Genomic DNA, 27,560 nt, shown 5'->3' with positions numbered 1-27,560 from the left:
AAATATTCTCCCATCAATCCTTTTACTTCATTACCCATCCTTGACGTTTTCATCTCATCACCCTAGCCTTAGACTATCTTTTTCATTACCTGGAAGCAATTTCACATTTCTACTTTTGTTATTTCTCTAAGAAAATACTCTAACAACTAGAAGAAGCAGTGTTGAATACTGGAAAGAGCTTTTGATCTAAACTCTAAGGACCTGCATTTAAATTCTGCCTCTTCCACCTTTGTTACCTTGAGCAAAGTCATTTAACTTCTCTGTATGTCAATTTCCTTATCTGTAAATGAGGGGCTTGTACCACCTCCAGAGTCCCTTCCAACTGTAAATCTCTGATCTTGTGAACGACTTTCTAATTTCCTTACATAGTTTCTACATGGCATTACATTGTCAAAATTATGTTTTACTAACTAGAACCTGATTTCCCCCAATTTGCTGGATGAAAAAACTTCTCTCTGCATTAAAAAATTAATTGTGTCCCCCATAATCCCCCACATCCATTAATGAGGTTGAGGTGAAAACTGTTTCAAATTGATGTTGTATACCTTATAAATATTTTCATTCTAGAAGTACAGGTAAGCAGATTTTTTAAGGATGCCACAAAGAGTATAAACCAAAATAGATACACTAACATAGGGAATGGGTAAAGGCTTTTAGCCATAAAGTTTTTTCAGGCTTAGTCAGTTGGTGGAAGAATTTTCCCAGATAGAGAGGGGATCATAAAAACAATTAATAATTGTGGGTAGGACAACAAGCTCACTCACCCTTTTTTTTTCTGAAGGAATTTTCAAATCTGTCTTATAGTCATAGCGGTCAATGGGCATCACAGAATCCAAGCAGAATCAATTTGGAAGAACCATTTTGTCCAACCCCCCTATTTTTTCAGATGAGTAAGCAAAGGCCCAAAGGGGTTATGATTTGTTATGATAGGGATAAACAAATGACATATCCAAGATTTGAAAACAGGTCTCCTGATCTTAAGTTCATTGTCCTCTTCATGATGTTATACAGCCCATCTAATTTGGGTTGAGAATCAATATCCTGTTTTTGAAGAAACTGAGATAATGATTTGTATTTGGAGGGTCTTTTAAAAACATGTTTCTTTTTTTTTTAAACCCTTACCTTCTGTCTTAGAATCAATACTGTGTATTGGTTTCAAGGCAGAAGAGTGGTAAGGGCTAGGCATTGTGGGTTAAGTGACTTGCCCAGGGTCACACAGCTGGGAAAATGTGTTTCTTCATAACCTAAATTACAATTAAAATAATATGGACTCTTGTTCTTGCTTTGATAGGCTATCACGACAATCATATTGTAATCCGGTGGTTCTGGGCTGCTGTAGAAAGATTCAACAATGAACAACGACTAAGGTTGTTACAGGTGAGATAGATGCCCATTGGACTCTTATTTTTATTAATACAATGGCATTGATTTTTAGGTCTTAAAACCATTAGGAATGTAGCATGTACTTAAAAGGCATAGGAACCAGCTCTGTAGTTTCATTAATATAGGAAAATTTCTCTACTAATGCAGATAGGTAGTACAGTGCAGAGAATGCTGGATCTGGAGGCAGGAAGACTAATTTTTGTGAGTTCAAATTTGGCTTCAAACATTGACTATGTCTCTGGGGAAGTTATAACCCTGATTGCCTCAGTTTTCTCATCTGTAAAATGAGCTGAAAAAGGTAATGGCAAACCATTTTCATATCTTTGCCAAGAAAACCTCAAATTGGATCAGGAAGAGTCAGACTGTCAACTGTCAACAGTCAACTGAAGAACGACAACAGCATTCTCTACAACTTACCATCTTAGGTAGTTTCCTAGAGCACTGAGAAATAAAGTGACTTTGCTCAGCTTCACACAGCCTAGATATGGAAGAAGCAGAACATGAAACCAAGTCTTCATGATTTCAAGGCTACCTCTCTATCCACTATATCACATTGCCTCTTCCTCAGTCAATGCTGGATTCAATTGACTTGTCATCTTTCTTAGAATTTACAGGGTGCAGCAATTGCTAACTTACCATGGTTGAGCCAACGCCAGTAGTTTTCTCTTTCTTCCAAGGATGAGTGAGAGGCTATAAGAGCTCTGGTGGGTGGTCATACCTCTCAGGTAGTTGTAGTTAACATTAGGCCATTTTATAATTCCTATTTATCCAATATTCCTTTATTGAATTTTGCCTCCTCTTTTACTATTACAAATCTGCTGTTCTTCTCTGGCTGGGTATTAGAATTTCTGTACTGTGGTTATTCTGTGCCTACAAAGAAAGCTCCATTTGATATAATAATTAGAACCTAAGAAAGATGCCAGCAGGAAACAGCATGCCACTCTTACTCAACAATTTTAAACAGAACTTAGCATTCTTCTTTCCCTTCTGCTGAACCATATTTCATTTTCCTATCCTGTTTTACTTGCATTGGCAGTTTGTCACAGGCACATCCAGCATACCCTATGAAGGTTTCGCTTCTCTGCGAGGGAGTAATGGGCCAAGGAGATTCTGTGTGGAGAAATGGGGGAAAATCACTGCCCTTCCCAGGTAAACAAAGTAAACCAAAATAAAATTAAACAAATTCTCTTCACTGTTGCAACGATATTTTAATAGACAAAATTGTAGTTACCACTAGAATTAAACTGGTTAGTTGCCTTCCCATTAAAAAAAAAAAGTGGGAGAAGACTTCAGGTCTATATTGTTTTCCTATCCTGAACTTTTAGCATTAATGCTTAATAAAATTTTTATTGACTCAAATTGAAATATATTTCTAGTTAAGTCTTCCTAAAGAAATTTAAAATGCTTTCTCATGGATAATTGTACCTACATTTTAAGATAGAAAATGCAATATAGCACATTCGTACTAGTTTTGTGTTTGTTAGTGTGTCAGGTACTGATATAAAGATGCCTTTTGCAATCACATGTATGGTTTGTTAGGCCTGTCCAGTTCCTATAGCACCAGTTATCTGGAGGTATTAGATGTTTATTAAGTAATACCATGTTCATTTGTAAATAATATTAAGTTATCTGACATTGTTGTGAATTGTTTTTCTTTCCCCTCCATAATTATTTACAGAAATTCTAATTCTTCTGAGCTGAGACTTCATTTAAAGTTAACCAAGTTTCTTTAAGGAAAAATGTTTTTATTGATATGTAAATAATATTAATTCACTTTTTAGTGAGAGCTATTATCTGTGCTGAGGAAGAAAAGGTATCTAAGGATAAATAGAGGGATTAGGGGCTAGGGTCAGGGAACAGTAATAATTAACACATAGTAGTTCTTTCAGGTTTAAAGAGCACTTTCAACAGAACAAACCTAGGTCAATTTTATAAGAATTATTATCTCCATTTTATAGGCATAGAAACTAAGGCACGATGAGGTCAACTGACCAAAAATCACACACCTAATAAGCATCTCAGTCAAGATGTGAATTCAGTTCTTCCCAAATCTCAGTCTAGCACATTAGTGATTAACATTGCACTTCCTCTCAATTAGAAAAATAACCTTAGGGTTACTTTATTTCACCATCTTTGAATTCATACAATCATAGAAAGGCACCCCACACATGCATAGATAAAGAAGTATAGTGCCAGAAAGATTAAGTGACTTGTCAAAGGTGTTTTACCATGAGATATAGTCAACAGTTTCCCAGTTTTAGTGGTGTCAAGGGTGGCTTTTTTTTCCCCCAAAGCCCTCTTTCAATCTACTTGCAGTTGAATAATGTGAGTTTATTTTTGTGAACATTGTGAAGGCATATTGCCATCCTATCTACATCAGCATGTTACTTCCTTAGCAACCTTGCTATAAATTGTGAAACTAAGTACCACATCCTGCAACCTCAGAACCCTACATGTTACCATCAGATCCTCAGTTTGGAAAATGACTGATGTATCTTGTCTCAGCTTTGGGGGAATAGTAACTTTTATTACTTAAATAGTGACTTTACTTTATTGTTTTTCTACAAGGCAATTATGCCATACTTGGAGAGCCACTTGCTTCTATCAAATTTAGAATGCCTCTAAAACCTAAGGATGTGGCTTTCTATCTCTTCCCACCCACCCACCTTGGGACTTTAAGGAATTAGCCTTCACAGGACAGGACTGGATGCAGTTTGTTGTCTTTCTTCATTCTAGGCATCCCAAGACCCTCGATATTCTTTGAAACTAAGCTGCTGTCAACTACATTTGTTCAGTTACCATATTATTCATTGAACTTGGAAAAGATATATGAATGTTGATAAAAGCCAATAGTTTGCCATTCATCTAAGATAGCAGGTATGATGCTGATAGGTAATTGGAAATATATTAGGGATCTGGTCATGTTAACACATCTTCCATATTCAGGGAAAAAGCATTTCTTGTACCAACTTATTTGTAGATGATAGAATAATTGCACAGGAACAGAAGGGTAATTACTATACAACATCTTCTCTTTCCTGTCTTTGTAAGTTAAGGTTGACACCAGATTCTAGTTGTTCTTCACTCATCAGATCATACCAATAGTGGTAGAAAAAGACACACACAATAAATCTCCTCCCTTCATAATTCTGGCAAGATTCCAATTGATGTTTATATGATCATGGAAATATTTTCATTAGTTAAAATAATTAAACTTGACTGTAGTAATCTTTGCATTTTAACCTAGACTTTCCCCTTAGTAATCTAAACCTGAAGAGGAAATAGTCTTTTGAATGTCAGATTTGGAGAATACTTCAGCCTCTATTAGTCCAGAACATTGTTGTTTACTCATAGTACTATTAGGAGAGTTTTATATTTGTTTCACAGACAAGGCTGACTCCCCAAATCCTCTAACTGAAATATAAGATGTTGTATTTAATCTAAATATGACTCTGTGGTCTTTTTTAAAATTTGCCAAATCACTTTTTTTTATCAGAAAAAATAAAATAGAACACTTATCAACGTACTACTAGGTACTCAGCTTCATCAATGGGGAATTAAAATCTCCTTGATCTCAAAGAAGGATCCTCAATTCCATAATCATATATCTTTTTTCTTGCTAGTGAATCACTGGTTAGCATCTATTTTGTGGAGATTACTTACCCACTGCCCAGGCACTTCATTGGATTGTTCCAAATGGCTTCTTTCTTATTCTGTTTCCACAACCCCCTCAAATAGTGATATCATGCTAGATTGATGTGGGAAGATGGAAGTGGTTATCTCTTTAGCTCTATGTCATACTTTACCTCTGTGTTGACCAGGCATAATAGAAGAGGGGAATCCCAGTATCATTGGACATCATAGTCTGGGTTCTTTATACTTTTTCTCTAGCAATCAAATATAATTGTCATTCATTCTTCATTCTACTTAGACCTGTTTTCCTATACCAGTTTGTGAAATATACCACCTAAAAATGATAGTGGTATAGCAAAATGCATGGCTTCAAAGCCATTAAAAATTTTGTGCATCACCGCATTTTCTTTCATTTGTGGGGAACAAGTAATTTGAGATCAAATGAAAAACAATTCTGCAGACAGTTGGGTGTCTCTGTGGAGCCTTATATACTGAATACGTCAACAACTTACTGCTTGTACTTCCTCTGCTTTGTGGTTTCTGGTTAGTTCTGTATTTTGGAATTTTTTTAAAAATACTTCCTACCACCCAGTTTTCACACATGGCTTATAAGAATAAGTTTATAAGACACACTTGCTTTGTGGGCATTCCAATACCCAGGTTTTCTAGCATGGGGGTTCAGGGTCACTGGGAAAGAGGTGTCCCCTGCCAGAGTAAAACAAGTTAGAGTTTTCTCATATAGAGTGAGATTTTTATACTCATCCATGAAGATTTAGCCATGTGATTTGATAACAGAATTTGAGAATTGTAGTAGGAAAGTTATATTATTGGGTTGGACTCTCCAACCTACTCCCCCCATCCTAATTTTTTAATTGGATGATGAATCTAGGGCTGGTTGTAAAAGATAAGCTGAGGATTTGCTAATTGTAATTAATTAATGAGGTTTTGAAAGCAAACCATCTTTTTTCTCAAGACATTTAATTTTAAATGGAGTAAAGTTCATTTTTTTTAAATGTGAAAATGGCCTTTTTAAAGTTAAACTTGACTTATTTGTAGATAGTAGAACAATTGCACAGGAACAGATGGGTTAACCAGAGTACTTTTCTCAGGCTTCAAAACTACTGGGCATGAGTTAGATAATATTACCATTGATACCTTTGTCGTTCTGCCCCATAAGACATCATAATATGTACACAACTGATATGTTTGGGTAAGCAAATATGAAATTTGTGTGCAATATAGACATCCATAATGCACAGTAGAACATCAAAACATGGAAAGTTGTGAGCAGGGATTACTGTGGGAGGTTCTAGGAAGAGGATGTCTTAGTCAATAGATAGTAGAGAGGAAGAAAGAAAGAGCTTTGTATTGGTTTGAACCTCAGCTCTGATATTACCCAGGTGGTCTCATGGAAGTCACAGAGTCCCTCTGGACCACAATTTCTTCATTATTAAATTAAGATGTTAGTTTATATATTTTAATATACATTTTAATATATATTTATATATTTAACTTCTCTGTTGCTTCAGAAGAAAATTTAGTGGTATAATGGGAAAGGGTACTGAATCTTAAGTTAGGAGAAATCTGGATTCAAATCATATACTACTTTCTGGCCTTAGTTTCCCCATCTATAAAATTGGGATAATAAATCTACAGTAGTAGTAATAATGTTATAGCTATAGTGTTTATAGAGCACTGTAAAGTTTACAAAACATTTTATATAAGTTATCTCTCTTGATATCTACTTCATAGGTCTTTTGTGGGGAAAAAAAACAGAAAAAAATAGGATCATGTATAGGGGGCACTTTTCAAACCTTAATCCACTATGATGGTGTTGTTGTTTTGTTCTTTTTTAGTCCTTCAGTTGTGTCTGACTTTACATGATTCCATGGACAAAATCCATGGGGTTTTCTTGGCAAAGATACTGGAGTGGTTTGCCATTTCCTTTTCTAGTGTGTCCCCATTTGCCCAAGGTCACACAGTTAGTAATTGAGGCTAGATTTGAACTCCGATCTTCCTGGCTCCAGAACTAGTGCTCTGTCCACTACAATATCGAGTTGCTGTCATTTTTTGATTTTGGTGTGAATACCATCAACATCATCATCATCATCAATGAGAAGGGGCCAGAGGAGTATTTATAAATGTTTAGGGTCACAGAAAGTAAAAGAGGAGGTAAGAAAAATAAACTTGGCCTCCATAACAACTTTGCTAAAAGCCAACCCTGCTTCCTTATCTTCCTGTGTCTCTACTACTAGAGCTGAATTTAAGTCATCTGATATTTATTAGATTTATCCAGAGCAAATCTAAACTACACGGAGATCCTTACTTTTAGAAAGTGTGTCACACTGAAAAACTGGCCTTAGCAAACAAACAATATAACACAAACAATATGACACAACATAAACAATAAATTATAAAAGAAATATTCATCTTTAAAAACTGTATATCTATAAGCATATATATATGTTTGCTCTCTATATAAACACATATGTTTATATTCATCTTTATGAACACACACACACATATATATACATACATATGTATGCAGATATAAAAAGCTGAGATTCATTTCAGGTTTCCTTTAGGACTTAAAATGTTTTCCATTCACTCAAATCTGCCCTCATATACAGAAGCACATGAACTCAGATCCACTGAACTGAAAAAAAAAATCCCATCTTTTCAGAAGTGTTGAAATATTTACAAGTTCCTAAAGACTTGACAAAGGCATCTGCAACAAGGATAGTTATGGGAGAGTAAACTGTAGCTTTAAATGATAGGAGTCACAGAAAAAATAAAGCTGGAACAGATAGTAAAGAAACAGCATTTTCAGACTAAAGATTTAGGCTGAAAAATTCTGTTTCCAAGAATAGCTCTAGTCCAGAGAGATTCATCTAGAAAATATTTCTGATTCTTTGAAATAATTATCTGCCTCTCCAATCTAAGAATCAGTAGGAAGTTTTTGACTGGCAAGAATTCTTCATTTAACATTTGACTGACTGTATCTGTGATGTAATAATGTTCGTTGATTGATTTATGCCCACATAGCAACAAAAATAGTAAATCTGACTAGATTCCAAAATGGTCTCCAAAGGATAGACCCACATTCGCCTCCTCTTCCTGATTCCCCCTCCCCCATTGTTCTGGCTGATTAGGTAAACACAAGTGTATTCTTTTCAACTTATGATACTTAACATGGGTAGCAATATCTTGCAGTCCTGTATTAGTTTTGAAAAATATCCCTTTACTGAAACCAAAGACCGTGGGTTGCTGTTGCCAATATCAACAAAGTCCTAAGGCCCTCCTCTTATTTTCTGGAAGAGTTTTCTCTAGGACAAGGAACTGGAGAGTGAAAAGCCTCAAGCATTCTATTGTTTTTGTTTTTTGGTTTTTTTCCTCCTTTTCCTGGCTCAAACAGTGAATTGATGGTAAATATTGGGCAAGTGGTTTGACTGCTTTGTTCCTCAATTTCCTCATTAGCAATACTCTCTTGTTTATAAGGCATTTGGAAACATGAGCAGAAAAGATGTGTGAATGTGCAAAGTGTTGCTATTTTAACAGTGCCTGAATTTGGAGCTTTTCAGAATCGGTTGAAGCTGGTTAGGATTGCTTTCAAAGGTCATCATTGCTTTTCCTGTAATTAGCCTGTGTGTCTCAGGCTCATTCCATGGAAGCAGCGACACAATTTCTGGAAAGAAAGACGGATGCTGCATACTGCTCAGTGAGCTAAGTTGCCGGGGTGGCTTCGCATGCCATTCTATTTCCTACCTCGGTGAGCATGAGTGCTATGCTATCTATCAGGGAGAGGCCCTAGAAGAAGCACCTGCTTTCGTTGCTAACTCTGGTCGTGGTGTGGACTTCATCTTCCATCCCTCTGGAGGTGTCCACAGTCCAAGGGCCGCTTTCACCTTGGGTCACAGGAAACCCAGAGCATACTTGGCTTGAGAGTGTGGGAAGAAAAAAAATAATCATTCCAACAGCTGTTGGATCTCCTCCTACTTCAGCATTATTCAGAATCCAATAGAGACCCTTGAGAGATTTGGTCCAGGCTGGCACAGCCCTGTGAGGAGAGATGAAAAGGTTTGAGGCCACCAGAGCCCTAATAAAACTGGTCCTTATCCTTATTACAGAAGACCTAATTGAAGGCTAAACTAAAAGTCCAATTCCACTCTGGGTTATGTCAGCCTAACTAAATCAAACTAAACTCCTGTGACCGCCCTGAATCCCAAACCTTAGATTAGCGCCAGAAATCCCCCTGTTGTCTTCATGAGAAGTTGGTATAGTAATGACTCACTGGACCATTTTCCCCAGGGCCACCCCAAACCATCAATTCATTCATTCCATAAACATTTAAGAGCCTACATTTGATAGGTCCCCTGAAGGATACAAAGGTATATAAGACCAGCACCTTTCCTCCAAGTAGTTTATAGTCTAGTAGGGGAGTTGTAGTCAAATGCTACATGCTCAAAAGTGGAATTGAACCACCATTTTAGCTTCTGGGAATAAAGTAGAAATGGGCATTTAACGAACAACTTTCAAATCACTGGTGGACTTCCCCTGAGAGTCTGGAAGTCTAGGGTCTATTCTTAGCTGGGCCACTGACTCAGCCTAGGACCTTGGGAAAATCATTGAATCTCTTTGTACAGTTTTCCCCTCCAAAGCATGTTTTCCCCCTAGTTAAGTATATATTTTCCAAAGTTGTTGTTAAAGCTTTTTAAAAGAAAGGTGCTGTGTGACACAAATTATTTCATTAATAGTTACTAAGATATAAATCAAATGGTTGTGGTAATTTTTTACTATGATTTAGTAACTAAAGTTACATTTTTGACTGCAAATGATTTAACAAGAGTTATTTTGAAACAAGAAAATTGAACTAGAACGACCTTAAAGAGCCACACAATATTAGATTTAAAAGGGAACTGAGAAATTTCATCCAATCCTGTCATTTTATAGATAAGTAAATTGAGATTTGGAATGTTGTGCTTACTTGACTAAAAATACTCAGCTGGTAAGCAAGAGGTACAGTACCTCTTGGACCTGAATTCGGGTCTTCTGGTTCACTCTACAAAGCAGCATCATGGCATCCTTTAATTGCTAAGGCATTTTAAAACGCTGAAATCATATGAGTGTAGGTCATTCTCTGTTGATGAATACAATTATACCTACCCATCAAAGGAAGATGGATAAATCTATTGTGGAGAAGGCAGAGACAGATACCATATACCTCCTGAATTGCTGGATGTGAGAAAGCATGGAAAATTGGATAAAGTTCATTTTTCCCAATAAATATCCTCAACTGGTGAAAAGACTTGTTGCTCCCAACTTCCCTCACTAAAATGTGGTTCTATTAATTCATATTCACCACCATTATCACAATTTTTTTCTTTAGTGTATTTGCTGCTTTGAGAATTCACTCTATTAGAAAATAGAATCATTTTTCCAAATATTTCTGAGAAATAAATCCAAAATTTCCAACAATAAGTACAACTACAAATATTTCAATATAAATTTATACTCATAACCTTTTGTTTCTATCAGTTGTATGAGTATTGTACTAATGCTTCTATAGCTTAATTACTGTTTGAATGATCTACAGTCAAGAGAAAAATAATTAAATGTCAAAATTCTGGGAAGAGAGTTGATTCAAAGTGGCATATACATAGTGCAACAAATTTATCCTGATTTAAGCAAACAAAGCAAATTAATCAAGGTTGATTGTTTGCTCTACCAACAATTTTATGTTTTTCAAAAGTACTCACTCCATAAATATGAAATATATAAATGTGAAATAATAATGAACTCACCTTTTAAGACTGAATTTACAAAAACTCAATTCACTGGTCATAAAAATGGGCCACTTCTCTTTCAAAATATTGCCCAACTAGGGAATGAATTAGAACATCTAGAAATAAAAGAACATTAAGAAAGGGAGAAAAAACTAACAATTTATGACCTTATTTTCTTCATTTTTAGAACAAGAGATTTAGGTAGAATGGTCTTTATGATACTTTATACCTTTGAGATTCTATGATTTTTTAAAAGATATCCATTTTTATGTAAGAAATTTTTTTCTTCCTAATGAAAATCAGGATGTAATTCTTGAATAAGAAGAATAAAAACTGATTGCTCTGGATCAAGCTGTGTTTTAAGCATTCCCTGGATATCTCTTTCAGGATCAACAATTAGGTCAAGAAAAACAAAAAGCCAAAATATTAATCAGAAGACCAGTTTTTAGGTTCTGATAAAAGGTGAGGTCCAAAAAAGAGTCAAATAGCATACAATTCAGATGTCAAATATAATTCTGTCAATAATATATAGAAACACTGATCAATTATCATCAAAATAAAAGTTATTTTCTTATGTAGCTCAACATTCAGGGAAAAAAGTAAGTGACTTGAGTCAGAATTGGCTCTGCATGTCCTGAAACTGGAATTCTTACAACAATATGCAGGAGTCCCTAGGCATTTATGGGATATAGAGAGACCCAACCCTTCCCCTGCTCACAGGGGACCTCCAAAACTGGATTAGCTATAGTAAAAGTAAAAGTAAAAAAAGGAAGAGTTGGAGGAGGGGACCCAAGGAATAGAATTTACACCATGACAATCTGATCAATTATGGTGCATAATTTTTTTTAATTCTCTTTTTTTCTTCCAAATTGCTTCCTGCCTTCCTCAAAACTCCCTTTAACTAAGGAGAGTGGTAGATTTGATTAAAGAAATTAATATTAAATGTTTTAATGTAATAAGTTTTACCTTCCCAGTGAGTACTAGCTTTCTTTGAAAGTACTTGCTTTCTTTGTTAATTGAACCTTTAATGGGTGGGAAATGTAGGGGAGACATATTTGAGGGTATTTTCCTAGCCTACTAGCTGGCTGCTGCTTAGTGCTCCTCCACAGATTAGTCCTGGTAGTGAGTGAAACATGGAGTTCTCATAACTAACTCACAATGGCACCCCATTGACCCTCCTACTTTTCCTGAGCTGTTCTGTGTCCCAAAGACCACAATAAAAAGGTCAATACTGGTGGGAAAGGGGTTAAAAGTGTATATCAACTCAGAAGCACAGAGAGTATCCTGCAGTGCAAATTGAAGAAGTGATTTGTGCCTCTTTTAGTCCTTACTATAAGCCTTTTATGGGTGTCAGCAAGATGAATCAGATAGTATATATGTATTCATTTCATTTCATATATAGGCACATGATGTATCAGGTAAATTTAAACATAAATGTCCAGGGGCAATACTTGATTGTAAATATTATTCTCAAACTAAACTATTTCACATTCAAAATAGAACACTGCTTATTCAATGTCAAAAGTTCAGATCTCTTTCCTGATAAGATTGTACTGGCCTCAGACCATGTTTTTATTGTGATTCAGGTGCAAATAACAGGAAGACATATTTTATTTCTATCTTGAGGGAAAGGAAGCATTTGTAAAAGGGAATAGTTCATATAGGGATTGAATAGCCATTATTGCTCACTGTGAATCAGGGGAAAATATTAAGACACAAGATTCAGGTTTGGATGACCTCTTTAGGCAGACTGGGAAATTCCTGATGATTTCAGTCTGATAGGCAGAGTTTCCTAGTTTAAAGAGCCCCTCCTTGATCCTAGAAAAAAATGCAGTTGTGGTTTACCATAATAGACCACAGATTGGGATCCTAAGCCTAGGTAGAAGAGTATAATCTTTTTGTAAAGAAATTATTAACACCAAAAATAGAGTTTCCTTTAAATTAAAGATTTCACATGTTGTCTAGAGAGTAAAACAAGATAGAATCGAGAGCATTGATTTTAAATACTACTGAAAAACAAGATATATTTAATTCTGATTAATTTATGGTTATATGCAACCTTTTCCCCCAAAAGCAAGGGGGTGGTGGAATTAATTTTAAAGCAAATATGGCAAACCCATGGTTAATTTAATTTGAAGTTATATAGATTGATACTTATGTGTCTTTTTCGAATTTTATTTTTGCAGGGCTCATACTTGTTTTAATCGTCTGGACCTTCCCCCCTATCCATCATTCTCCATGCTTTATGAAAAACTTTTGACAGCTGTTGAAGAAACAAGTACTTTTGGACTCGAATAATCTGGCAACCATAGTGCCCAGCCCTTTATGGATGGGACTTAATGGAACTTGCCCTCTTGAAGAATGAGTGAACCTCAATTTTGGAGTTCCTAAAGAATGGTTACTTTACAGTGTATCTAGGGAGTAAGATTCCAAGAACAAATGCTCAATAATTTCTGGGGCGTATAGGACAGTGGTGACAGAGTCCTCTTGGAAGGATCTGGAGAGGCCTGATGTGCAGGGAAAACCCAACAGTCTTTCAATCAACAGTTCTTCCTGACTGCCAAACTTTTTTTTCTTCCATTCATTATGTTCCAAGAACAAGATGAGACTGTACTGGATCAACTACATGGTAATTATAAGGACTTAATCAAGATCCTAAAACTAGTCCTTGAACTTATTCAAGCCAAACTGTGGCATCTCTTGACCCAACTTCCAAATTAGCTTACGTTAAATGATATAATAAAGAAAATCTTTCCTGAAAGTACATTAATTTATGCCCACTGTTATGACAGAACAACCCTTTCTTGCTGTACCTAAGACTCTGTGTGCCTGCATGGTGTGCACCGTATGTATCAACTTTTAGAAGAGTTGCCATGAAAAGGAATCTGAGTCACAGAGAAGTAACTAAAATGGGCTATCCTAAAGGTGCCTGGTGAAAATGCATATTCAGGTGGTATATGGCTAAGTAGAGATGGCTACAGATGACCTGTTATATCATGGATTCCTAATGAATTACAGATTTTATGCTTTATAATGCATGGAAACTGTTTTTTAAATAGCAATTTATCACATCATGGCAGGAAAAAAAATACACAGTAAGTTCTGTTTATTTTTATAGGCTCATTATGTTTGTGTTCTTTAAATTGTGTATAAGAACCTTGCATATTGTGTCTCATCTCTTCCATTTCCATGCATTGTTTTTGTGTGGGTAATTCTAAGTACTCTCAAGGGGGGGGGGGGAATGCCTTTTATTTTTATAAGGGTAAAAAAAATTCCCCCCAAATATTTTGCACTAAATGTACCAAAGTCAAAGAGATGTTACAATATGACTGACAACAACTCATTCACTCTTAGAAATAATTAAGAAAGCTTCTTAGAATTCACCTTTCTTCCCTTGCTTTGTCTACCAGTCTACCACTACCAAGGCTGGGCACCTAGGTAATCTTTTTTTTTTTTTTTAGAAACTCATACTGTATAATCATGCAACAACAATTTGTTTCAAGTGCACAGATTCTTTTCCATTCATTCACCATTCTGAGATGACATTTAAAAAGGATGTTTTCTATTCCTTTCCTTTCCCCCCACAGCTCTGTATTTGTATACCATCTTCCACATTTAAGCTCACTTGGGAAGCCCAGAACATTGTGTAAGAAATCAATCCTCTTTAAGAATAGCAATATCAATTTTTCTTCATTCATAACCACTTCCACTTCAGGAATTTAAACTGTCTATAATGTTTCTAGACCCGAGTAGTGACTGATGCATAATTTTCTTATGAATGTTAGTTAATTGGTGGTATTACTATGGTATTTCACAAACTGCATGGCATCTAAAATTTTAAGTATGTTTAATTTTACCAAAGTATGTCCTTCACCTGAAAGTCATCTGAATTATCTCTGTATTTTTGTACATTTTTATGGTTATAATCTCCCAGAATTTTATTTGAATGAAGTACATTTGGGGTTTGGGGTTGGATAATGTGAATTAGAGTAGTTGGTCAGCTTAATATTATTAGAACTTGTTTGAAACATTCTCTAAGAGTTGGAGATAAAAAACAGCTCAAGGATTCTTATTATAAAATATTGGGAATTAATTTTGCTCTAGAGCTAATGTACTTTATTTTTCAAGACATTGATGTTGCCACTGGTTACTGTCCAGTTGGTTGGGTTGCACTTACTGTTGTGATCCCTAAGAAGGATGTCCTTTATTTCCTGTGGGCTGTATTACCATCCTGCACTAATGGCCTGATCTCTGTGTTGGAGAATACCCTTGGAGAGTAAGATGTGTTTGTGTTCTATAAGATGCCCAGAAAAAAAAAACAAGAAAAAGGGGGGGAACAAGCAGATTTGGACTTACAATATTTGTTTGCACTTAATGAGCACAGTTATACAGATGATATCTTTAATTATGCAAATAATTATGACCTCTTTTGTATTCTGTTTTCCCATGTTATAAGAACAAAATAGTATAGTATACTTTTATGCACATGTTTTTGATCAATGTGTATGAAAATATATTCGCAAACTAGTATTTACAATGTAGTCTTTTAACAAAATATCTGATATACACGATCACACTTCTTCAGAAACTACACTCAATTTTCACACGTGCTATCATTTCAGTTTCGGACACTTTTACTGCTTGCCATAGTCTATAATCCATCAGGTAAGAGATTCAAGTGGAGAGAGAAATACCTCTTCAATTATTTTAAAAGCAGATCACTGTATTAGCTATGTTAACTTTTCCCAAAAAAATAGAATCACCTAATGCATACAAACATTCTTAATTAGACTATTTGAAGTTTTTCTCAGAACTTGGAATTTCTGATGAGCTCTTTAGCATGTCTGCCTAATTTATTTTTCTTCACTAGGAAAAGACAGAAAACACGGAACAATAGCTGAACAAAGACATTCAAATAATATTTCTTTAGAATAAAGTAGAAAATATTTTTAAAGATTTAAAGATTTTAAAAAAATTGCTTTTAAAAAGCAATCCATCATGGAGAACACCCATAAGCATTTTCTGCCCATGATGTATGTGCTCCAATAACCCGGCTTCAAACAATTCAAGAGTGATGTTTGTTTATTATAGCAACAGCAAGATCTATATTTGTAGTAATTCTTAATGCCAAATATCTCAGTAAATATCTTGTGGGGGGAAACAGCGATAGAGAGCCATTTTCTAATTCTTTTTAGGTTCCCATTCCATTTCTTCATGACCAGCCCCTTAGATCCTTCCATTGCTCTTTGTATTTGGCCACTCTTGAAAGGTAATCATTTGTTAATGATTGTCAAGTCCTGAAAGCACAGAAGGAATTTACACTGGAAAGTTTCAGTGCCTGAAACAGCAGTGCTTGTTCTGTGAAATGGGGTCTCCAAGAGAAGGACTAACCTAGTGCTTAATCCTTCAAATTTTCTAAATGAAATACCAAACCAGAGTCATATCATTTCACATTACTTCTATTTTAGCTAGAGTAGAACATATCTTAAGTTTGAAGCATAAGAATCTGGATCCTGCCACTAAATGCAGACCATTTGGACAGTATTCATTACCTTGTATTGGCTCACAACATGGATCTCAAGTCACAGAATGTTTGGTCAGATTTTTCTGGCTTAAGATTGACTTCATATTGTATTCCTAAAATGATTTTAATTCAACATCAACCCTTGTATTAAATACTGACTACGAATAGATAACTATGCTAGGGCCAGGAGATAAAAATATGAAATAAGGCACATTCCTGCCCTTGGGGTGTTTACAATTTAGTAGAAAGATGAGATGTGCACAAATGATTTCATTGTGGGTCCTCCTTCCACTAGCATAGAACACAGCTTTTCCATGTCCTAGTGGATGGTCTTTATGAGTCTCTGTGGCCAAAAATTTTGTCACCTACTGGCCAAACTTTTGGTGATAAGCCTTTATGAATATACTCAGGCTGGTCCTCAAACAGTATATCCATTACTGTCAAAGATCTATACTAAAATCCTTTTCATATAAGAACATTACTTTAGCATAAATATTTTTGCTACATATTGAAAATTATGTTTAAACCACTTACAAGTATATCTATAGTGTAAATCATACCCATTCTCACAGGGAACTCATATCAGTATAATGAGTCAAAAATATGTATTTGAATATATTAATTGAAAGTATAGAGGAATAAGATTGGACTTTGTGGTTACATATGTGGATACATATGGTATAGTGGAAAGATTCATAGATTTGGAATCAGAAGACATGAGTTCATATTCCTACTGTACTGCTTACTGGTATGTCCTTAGACAAATCAAATAACCTATCTTGGCTTCAGTTTTTTTTCATCTTTAAAATGAGGGGGCAGTCCAGGAAGTCCAAATGAACTGTAATTTGTATCATCCTATGAATATCTCATTCCTATAAATTCATATATTATATAATCCACTCAGAAAATGACAAAACCATTGCTTTCATCAATATAGTTCAATTATTGGGACTTTTAGAAGAAGGTTGACTCTTGGCTTTTTAAAACTATATTATTAGACTAAGATAGCCTCCTAAAATATCTGTAAACCTACATCCAAGTGGGAAAACCCCCTATAAATTTAGCAGTTGTATTTTAATTTCTTTGGGGAGAAATTCAAAACTTCAGCCCAATGTTTTGTTTTTATTGACCTTCTAAAACACACCGAAAATTTATGATCTGGTTTCAAATAAAAATAACAAAAAACTAAGAAAGGAAGGAACTGATATATATGTTACATATGTGTTTTGTGTATATGTACATATTATAGATATACACATATATAATATATGCCACAATTCTCAATACCCTATATTTCAATGGATATCTTTTGGATAGAGTCAGAGGCACATATTTTCATTGTTATCACATGATCATTTCTTTTTCAGTTAGATGGAGATAACTTCCATTTAAGTCCCCTCTTATTCTTCATGTTGGTATGGAAGTAGCCCTGGGTTGTGAGCAGAAGCCAACTCTGGTAGACCTACCAAGGTGAGAAAGCTTCAGATATGGGTCCGGTGAGAGAACACATATCTCTCCTGTAGGATCAGCTTAATTAAAAATGGAGCTATTCAGCCATAGAAGGTTAGCCTCCTCAGGCATAGCAATTCATATAAACCTGGAATTCAATAAACCTGGAATCAGGAAGACTTGAGTTTAAACCCAATCTCAAGCACTTAGCTGTATGGCAAAATTACTCAATCTCATTCAACCTGTTTCTTTATCTGTAAATTGGGGATAATAACACCTACTTCACAAAGTTGTTTTCAGGGTCATAAGGTAAACTATAATGTACTTTGCAAGTCTCAAAAAGCTATATAAGCAGTAGCTATTATTATATGTTTACTAAGGCATTGCAATTTGCACCAGGGGAGAGAGTACTCAATGAAGATAAGATTATGAATCCTTAAAATATTCCAGTAAAGTAGTGTAGATGGAGGTACATTTAACAGCCAACACTCACTTTCCAATAACCAATTAAAGTTCATGCCAAGAGCTGCCGAGACATCTTTCTTAGTGAAAATACATGAGAGATAAGAGTTTTGAAATGTTCTGCATAAACTATTCTTACTTCTCTTTCACAATGTCATTCATCACAAAAAAAAAATCTGGTAAAGATACTCTTTAATTATTTATGTTTTCTATTTTCATCCAAACAAATTAGAAACAAAACAAAATAAAAACTGCTGTTGTACCTTTGGTGGTAACCAATACTATAATACCACCTCTATTCTGATAGAGGAAACAACTTTTTTTCCAGAACCAAAATGTCTTCTCTTAAATGAGAAAAAAAATTAAGAATTACTCTAAAACTCATACCTTACTCATACTCCCACAGGACAGTCCTCTAGTCAGAAATGATGGCTTTTTTTAAGTATATAAAAGTGTTGTGATAGTTTAATGCATTAGAAGTCAATTTAAGAACATATTTTTGTCCCCAACAATTCTACCTAGGAAAATGACCTAGGTAAAGATCAAATTACCCCTATATTGTTTATGAAATTGGCACATTATAATTTCATTAAAATATTTATTCCGCCGTAGGTGATTTAAAAAAAAAAACAGGAAGGATTTGACATAATTTCCCAAAGAAATGAAACCCTTAAAGCTTCTTGCTATGTCTCTATAATCTAGCTGATTTTTTGCAATATTCTGGCAGTCAGTCAGCAAGCATTTATTAAACATGCATTGTGTCAGACACTGCCCAAAGTGTTGGGGATGCCAACAAATGCAAAAATAGTATCTGCCCTCAAGGAGCTCACATTCTGATGTGTGGTGGGTAAACATTTATGTACAAGTGTGGCAGGTCAGAATTCAGGCTTCTTCATTTTTTCCCACTCAACAATTCCATAGAAGATAAAGCAAGGTACTTTTCTTTAACGTGAAAATTTAATTTTTCGAGAACTCAATCCTTCACAACTGCACACTTTGCCTCATACAGTGCTGAACACATGCTAGAGACATTAGAACTAGCTGTATTTTGGCTTGAGGCCAGTTTCTGCCCATTAGGAGGGCATTCAAAATGAGCTACAGAGACAAGAAGCCTAACAGTTGAGCCACCCAGAGAATGCAACAGTCATTATGGACCAGCTGTCCGGCTATGGGAGAGGCAACAGTTTTCTATGTGTCTGGCACAAGGAATGTATTGAGGGTGTGTGCTACTGACATCATAGCATATTTGGACCAGAAAAGACTCTGAATGAATGAAGTGATGGCAAAGACAGAGAAGGGGTGGAGGGAGAGACAGAATTAACCTTGTTGAATCTTTTTGGTGGAGCAAGAAGGGTTAGCATATAAAGTTGAATTTGATTTCCAATTATGAAAAATATACTGTATGGTCTAGTGAGACCATTTCTTGAAAAACCATCTACTCGGGGGGGAGGGGAATATTCATTTTGTAACTACTGTAGGTTGGTGATTATTATCTATATTGTACAGCAGAATTAGCCAAAAAGTATTAAAGCTAGTCATATATTGACCAGGAGGTTCAAAAGGCTAGCATTAATATGCATTGTGGGTTTTAAAAAATTAATTATTACTATTATTGAGCCTTGTAAAGTAAATAAAATGAAGGGTGGTGCTTCAATATTTTTATTATATTTAATTTATGCTTAGTGGACATTCAGTGAGAATAGCTTTGGGGAAATTATTCAACTCATGCTTTCTAGTGGTACCTTAAATTTTACTTATTAAATGATATAAGAAATAAAATCCAAGAGTTCAATTATGGAATGACAGATTAAGATCTGAGTAGTATTTATAATTCAAGTTCATGGAAACTGAAAGGTCTTTCATCCACAAAAGGTCATTTCTTTGGCTATCATGATTCAGTGATTCAGCAGGATAAGATATTATTTTAATGGAAAAGGCTAAAATACTTTGAGGGTGGTTTTAGGGTATCTTAGAAGAGTGAGAGACTCATTTATACAAAGTTTTTACATCTAGTGCCCTTGGGTAAGTCAAGTCGACAAACATTTATTAAGCATCGATTATATTCCAGGCACTGTGCTAAGGCTATGGAAATATCTTTCTATCCTTTTAAAATGTCATAACTTTGAAATATATACTAGAGATGATAGATGAGTCAAAATAAATCAATGATTACTGAGGTAAGGCTGGGACCATCAGTGGAACTCTGACCATCACCCTTTGTAGAAAAGGACAGGTAAGCGTATTTTGGAAAGACTGAAGGGGGGAAACAGAGGATGAAACCCCAGTGCTCTGAAATGCTTAATGGTAATGTAGTTATCTTTTGTAGGATTTCTAAGCAAATCTGGGGGCTATCAATATGTAGGAAAGTGTAAATGATTACATGTTTTTATAGTAGGGATGCAGGCATTCCAAAATGAACTCACAAAATCCATGGATCCCCATCTTTTACTGAAAGTATTACTCAATCTAATTTTATAATGTCTTTCTTTTTAAAGTTTTAAGACTATAAAAAAAAAACATTTATTTCTAAGATTTCAGTCAAGCACTGGCAGTGCATTTTTTATGCCTTTTCATGCTTTCTCACCTCACGTGTCCACTATTCTACATATCACATGCAATAGCAATGTTTCTATCTTTCAGGGAGTTTGATTTAAGTTGCACATTTATTCAATGTGACTTTTAATAGAGATTAAAAAACAATGGGAGATATTTGATAGAAGCATTAAGATTATACATCTCTCATTTCATCTTTTATCAGTTAAATTTCATCCTCTTTCTTCAAGGCAAATATAGCAAATTGTAAAACATACAGGAAGTGGTTCATGGGCAGTATTATATAAAGCCTGTGATTCTGAAATTTAATATAATGTTTGCTTTCTGGGATATTTGTATACTGATCCTCATCTGAATATCTGACGACTCTTGTGTTGTATTTTTTATGATTCCAAGATGCTTTGAGGGAAAGATATTTTAATGTGTACAATTTGTTTTATTTTCATACTGATCTCTATTTTTGTTTAAAACCATGTTGCATCATAAAATCACTTAATCCAAAATAAATCTTCTTTTAAGAAAAAGAATGTTAAATTATAGCTTTTCTGTTATAATTCTGAGGGAAATTTACCCTAGAGTTAGTAGCACAAAGCAGGGTCATGAAAGAAGGCTGGGGTCCCTTCTTGCAATTCTGTGTCTTTACAGTTGAATTGTTTTCTGCTCTCTTTCTGGTGTCCTTCATCCAAAGACTCGACATTTTCAATAATATTAATTGTTTCTGAGTAAGCAAAAACCCAGGTTGAGGCTACTAGATCCAGTAATGTTACCTGAATTAAACCATCAGTTCAGGATTTGTTTCCTTTAGTTTAGTCCATTTGGCCATGTGCACCTCAAAGTTATTATTGATAAATCATCAGAAGAAAAGAGAAAGGCTTTCACAGCTAATTTTCTGGTCACAGAATGAAAAAGTATAAAGGGTTGTTTGTTGTTTTCTGATTTTAAGAAAACATGTTATACTGTAGACCAAAATTCAATCTGAAAGACTCATCTGACAAAATGTTTCTCACCTGTATGTCAAAGTCATATAAGGTGGTAATAGAATATAACTAGACAGACAGTTTTGTTCCCTGACCTACAGCATGCTTTTCACCAAAAGTGCTTACCAGTGCAAGGGAAAATATTCTGGATTATGTTCAAACAAAAGACTTTCCTATTAATGGTGAGTCTCTGCAGATAATAAGGTGCTCATAATTAATTGTGTCAATCTCTAAAATATAGCCAGGCTTCCTTAGTGAAATCCACAAGAGTGTTAAAGATATCAGACTAACCATCTACCCAGAAAGATGAGGTGGATGAAAAATATGCAATTTTAATTCTTTGTTTGCAGCCATAGAGGCAGCCCATTAGTTCATTGATATGTTTATTGTAGCCAAGTGCAACAAATGAATAATGGACTAGGTTCAGAATAATCAGTGGAGATCAGACTAGATTATATTTGGAAAATTGCACAATGTTTTTAATCAGTCAAAACTACAGCTACAAAATCTCCTATTTTATCACCAATTCCCCAGAAGACCCTTCCTTTGTTTATATAGGACAGCTTCAATGACAATGGCAAAGGCTTTCATCTGTGAATGCTGGAATATCACAATCCCAGGAGAATTAAATAAAATTACAAATAGCCCAATGGGCAATGGAAATATGTAAGTTGGGCATCAGCAAGCTGAATGTTTTGTCAACCATGACTTACATTCAATAAGTGTCATAAAAGTATTAAATATATGTAGGAAGGCGAAAAGATACATTTCTCATTTTTGAGAAGGGTAGATGAAAAGATGGACAATCTGAAAGTTAAAGCACTTTCCCTGAAATACTCAAAGAATCTCAGGAAAGTCTCCAGCATGTTGTAGAGATCCTGTTCTCTTGAGAATGATCTATGGGAAAATATGCAGAATTGGTAGAAGATGAGAAGGCATTCTGAATACAAATGAAATCATGGAATCATAAAAGGAGCAAAATCTTGTGAGACAATCTCCCTCCTGTTTCACACCTTTTTGGATGTTAGTATTCAGTAACAAATTAATCAGCTTAACTTTTTCATTGAAATTACTGGTTTTTTAACTGAATTGACCAAATTATCTTGTTGATTTGGTGATCTGAGTGTGGGGAAAAGGAAGAAAAGGCTTTTTAAAGGGACATTATTCTTTGAACCTAGGCATAAATGATCTTATTCTCTTGTGTGTTTTAATTAAGTTACCAGGTAAGTCCTTGGATAATATTCATAGCTTACTGATCTCATTCTAAAACTTAGTTTTCCCTATGATTCATGTGAGTTTAGAGGTTCCCTCATCACAATTCAAATTTCCTCCAAACAGATGTAGAACAGACTTTGCCATTAATCTCTTTATTGGATTTCAAACCAAAATGGTACTTAAAGCTTCTTGCAAAGAGCAATAAAATCTGAAAGACTTGTCAAATGTAATAGACTCCAGTTTATGACACTGAGAGGGATAAACAAAATATTGAATCTATAGAATTTACTGTGACCACAGAAATTCTCTGAACTGTTTGACCCCATTATACTTAAGTAGTGATAAATTTGTTTATTTTCATTATGCTCTTTCCATATGAACTTCAACATGGGCAAGGGCCTGTGTCTCCCTCAGTACTTAGAATGATGCATTCCATATTACAGGCAATGAATAAATGTTGCTGAAGGCTGAATGAACAGTGCATACTACCTTCCTATGTGTGAGTATTCCTTATACCACCCTGAAAATTTCCCCATGTCTTACCTGATTTTTCTTCTGGTTACTTTCAGTCTTATTAAGGTTTTGTTTTTACATCATATATGTTTAAGATCACTACCACTTCATGAGGGATTTCTTATACCAAAGTAAAATAGTTAAACAAAACTAATAATAAATATAGTGACTTCATCTGAAAATTAAATGTAATACTTCACATTATTCCCCTCCCACCAAATCTCTATTTTTAAAGAAACTAGAAAAATCTGTTTTCTCTCCTTCTTATCCTCCACCACATTCTGGGAAAAAAAGAAAGGAAAAAAAATTGGTAGCAATTATGTCATCAAGTATGACAAATTTCTTTAAAGGATGCTTGTATACAAATATATGTTAATATATATAATATAATTCATCGCCTTATTTAACTTCCTCCTACCTTTCAAACCAGTTCTTACCTTCCTAGATTAGAAAAGATTCATTTTTTGGTATTTTGATATATCCTGCCTGAAGTATTTTTTTCTTCTAAATCTAGTATTTTAGTTATGATTTACATTGTAAACTACAGCTAATATTGGAATCAGAGTAAGGATTAATGTTAACAATTTACACTTGATAAAATAAACATGATAAAGGTGATGCATGAGGCATAATTCATTAATATTAAAATATTTAATTTTCCTAAAAAGCAAAACAACCATAATTAGATACCTAGAAACTGTAATCTGATACTTTACTGCTAATAATTTAGAAGGTCTTAGCTGGATGCTTCTATAAGCCCAAATGATTGGGAACATATATTTCCTTGGCAGTATATATAGTCCACCTATTAAAATCATGACCTCTTATTACTGAGTTCCAAAAAGAAGTAGTAAAAAGGTTACCTATTGGCCCATAAAATGCTTAGGTGCTATATTTGAATAACTAGCTTCTGTAGTAATTAAAATAGTGGAAGACATAAACTGAGGCAGATAAAAGAGTTGGAGCCTTAAATTGTGACCGCAGAAAATATGGAAACAAGACAGTGTCTTGTTTTAAATCAAATATAAGGTAGTCACCAGGGAAAAATTCCCAAATATTAAATATACCCAAGTCAGCTGGGTTTTTATAGAGATTTTAATTAATACAAATGAGGAATTAAAGAAAGAGAGATAGAGAGAAAAGGGGAATAATGAGAAAAAAAGGCTATACCAGCTTAGGCCAGCATGAGCCAGCCTAAGCTGAAAACCCTAAGAGAGGGATCAGTCAGTCTTTTACCAACTCACCACAAGATCTCTGAGAGGGAACCCCGAGAGAGACCCTTCAAGGCAGCTTTGGCCAGCTGCCTCCTCCAATTCAGCCTTTCCCAGCTGACTGTCACGAGAGAGAGCTTTTCGTCTCCTTTTAAAGGGAATTTTCTCCTATGTCACCTCCCTAAGTTCTCACATCTACCAGTCACAGTAGACGTTTTCCAAAGGACAGACCATTCTTAATTCACACCTAAGAAGGCTTAAATTTTTTATTAAGTTCACTCTAGAAAACCTCTGAGTAAGTTTTCACCTCTTTGCTCCTTGTAAATTCACAAGTTGCCTGACCTTTATAGGAACTTAACACCCTTTTGTATTAGATCTAAAAATAGGCACAGCTTAAGAACTTTTGCCTTACTATAAGTATGGGTTTAAGTATTTTTCATTGCTCAGCAAGGAGTTTCTTCCCCTAAAGCAGGCTTAAAGTAGGGATGGAGTAGAGGTCTTCACATTCCTGATCTAAGTTCCTTCATTGTTTAAAATGGGGAATGGTCTTAACCAAACCTTATGAAGTAGGGTCTGATAATTTTTAAATTCACACTTCCCAGAATATTTTTGTAAGACATCAGCCAAATGTGATTCTCAGTCAGAGTTATTTCAACAATCGTTGGTAATTGCCCTTACTTTAGTTTTAGTAAATTAGATTCAGCATTCATTTGTCAGGGTCAAGTCTTTCAATTATATATCAAATGATCTGATGCTAAATAATTTTCTCTCTTTTCTCAATCATCCTTTCAGTAGTATCACTCATGATAATGTCTTGATGGTAGAAGAATAATGGGAGACAGAGCAGAACCACCAAATTTGGCCCAAATGTAGCTATCTGATGGATACATGGATAATGGAGAGTCAGTTACATTTTTCTTCAACTTCTATCACATTTTATTGTTCTTCATATAGTCTACCTCCAAAGAAATGTCATCCTCCTAAAATGAGACCTTCTGAGAAGAAAAAAAAACATACTAGTATACAATGAACAGTAATGATAACACTTGGGTTTAAAACTAGCGTTGGAAGGAAAGTGTGACCTATAGTCAGAACAATACAATAGAATTATTAAACTGTTAAACTCATCCAGCTGAATTCATCTGCAACATACCCAGAGGACCTTACACTTTAAAAAAAAAAGCCTTTCATGTTCCAGCCCTAATCAAGACAAATCCATGTTTAAATAGCATGGAAGTATTGTTGAATAATCCTGTACAATTTCTATCCTTATTTCCCCACAAATCCTCCTTGGTGGATCAATAAAGCATCAATCAACAAGAATTTGCCATGTGCCATAAACTGTGCTGGATACTGGAGGTATCAGTACAATAAATAATCCCAACTTGCAGTGAGATTACATCCTAGTGGATGAGATCATAAGTATATGAATCAATATAAAAAGAATAAATAATAACAATTAAATACAAGGTAGTTTGAGGAGAGCACTAGGAGCTGAGGGGATCAGGAAAGGCTTCATGTGTAGTAGGTGGTTCTGGAGCTGTATCTCAAAGGAAGGGAGAAATTCTAAGAGACTGAGGTGAAGAGGAAATGCATTCCAGGCAAGAGGGATGGCCAGTGCAAAAACTTGGAGGAGGGTGATAGACTGTCCTCTATGAGAAGCTGAGAAATGCTCCAGCAGTTTGGCTGGATCCTGAGGTATGGGAGGGGCTTTAATGTCTAATAAGGCTAACAAAATAGGTTGGAACCATGTTGAGAAACAGCAATTGCAGATGATCCCCCTCCCAGGAGTTGGGTTGAGAAAAGGATGAGAGACGTGAAACAGTAGTTTGAGGAGATGATAGCATCTGGTAAAAGGTTGTTTTGTTTTAAGGATGAGAAAGACTTGGGTATGTCTAACCAATATGTCAGCTAACTAAAAGTAGGAAGGTAGACAAAAACACAATAAAGATGCTTACTAAATATTCTTTCTTTCCATTAGAAATGAAGTAGGGTTTGGTCTTTAAAACCACACAGAAAACATACCAAAAAAGAGAGAAATGTCCACATAAATAATGAAAAATACTGACTTAAATGAAAAGAAAAACAAGTCAAAACACAGGATCTATACATTATCTACAAATTATGATTGAAAATGGATTATTGTGGTGGAGACTTTGAGTATGTCATATTTTAAATAATATGGGATCAAGAGAACAGAAAGAATTCCAAATTACTCAGAAAAGACAATTGAACCCAGAATCTTTTTTTTTTAAGTGAAGAGAAAGACCCAGAGAATTAAAGATCTAAAGATCTAATGTAAATACTGCAAAGATAAACTAGGTGGTTAGACTTTGATCTGTTATGGTTTTGGTCACTTTTATGCTAATATGAAGAGTTATAAGATCTCCCCCTACTCAACCCATACCACCACCCAAGCCCCCATGAGGGGTGCTTTGCAGATAACAAATCCACTAAAGAAATTTGAACATGTGCTTAGACAACCTCCCCCAAAAGTGATGATTTATTCCAATGTCAGAAATTTTAAAAACAAACAAGAGAACAGAGTCATGACCCTTTTCCCTCCAAAACTCTGAAAAAATCAGTCTGTGAGATAAGATAGCAGTTTCAGAGATCTTGGGATCTCCAAAGCTCAAAATCTATAGAAGTGGACCCAGTGACCTCATTAAACAAGGCCACACCAACTGACAGCTACATAATACTTAGCTTCAGTCTTTGCAATCTCTTACTCCCTTTTCAGAAGCAAGGTTCTTCCAAAAGGACCAAGCAGTACTTCTAGAGGGTGGATGCAAGCTGTCAGCTGGATAATTTTGTACTTTGCAAACATTGACAAAAACACCACAGTGGAGCCAAGGTG

General features: G+C 35.0%; 1 protein-coding gene across 3 annotated transcripts in view; it reads left to right on the top strand.

Moving 5' to 3' along the window:
• Positions 1–21,311, top strand: part of HECW2 (HECT, C2 and WW domain containing E3 ubiquitin protein ligase 2) — a 466,207-nt gene extending 444,896 nt beyond the window's left edge. For all 3 annotated transcript variants that reach the window (XM_016433751.2, XM_001369816.4, XM_007494546.3), the window contains 3 exons: positions 1,292–1,377; positions 2,420–2,532; positions 12,986–21,311. In XM_016433751.2, the coding sequence (XP_016289237.1) occupies positions 1,292–1,377; positions 2,420–2,532; positions 12,986–13,097 (311 nt within the window). In that variant the 3' untranslated portion in view covers positions 13,098–21,311. The remainder of the gene's footprint in view (positions 1–1,291; positions 1,378–2,419; positions 2,533–12,985) is intronic.
• The last annotated feature ends 6,249 nt before the right edge of the window (positions 21,312–27,560 follow it).

Source organism: Monodelphis domestica, chromosome 4, assembly GCF_027887165.1.
Source record: "Monodelphis domestica isolate mMonDom1 chromosome 4, mMonDom1.pri, whole genome shotgun sequence".
Classification (NCBI taxonomy): Eukaryota; Metazoa; Chordata; class Mammalia; order Didelphimorphia; family Didelphidae; genus Monodelphis; species Monodelphis domestica.
The sequence above is the reverse complement of the archived record's forward strand: the minus strand, read 5'-3'. Positions and strand labels throughout refer to the sequence as shown.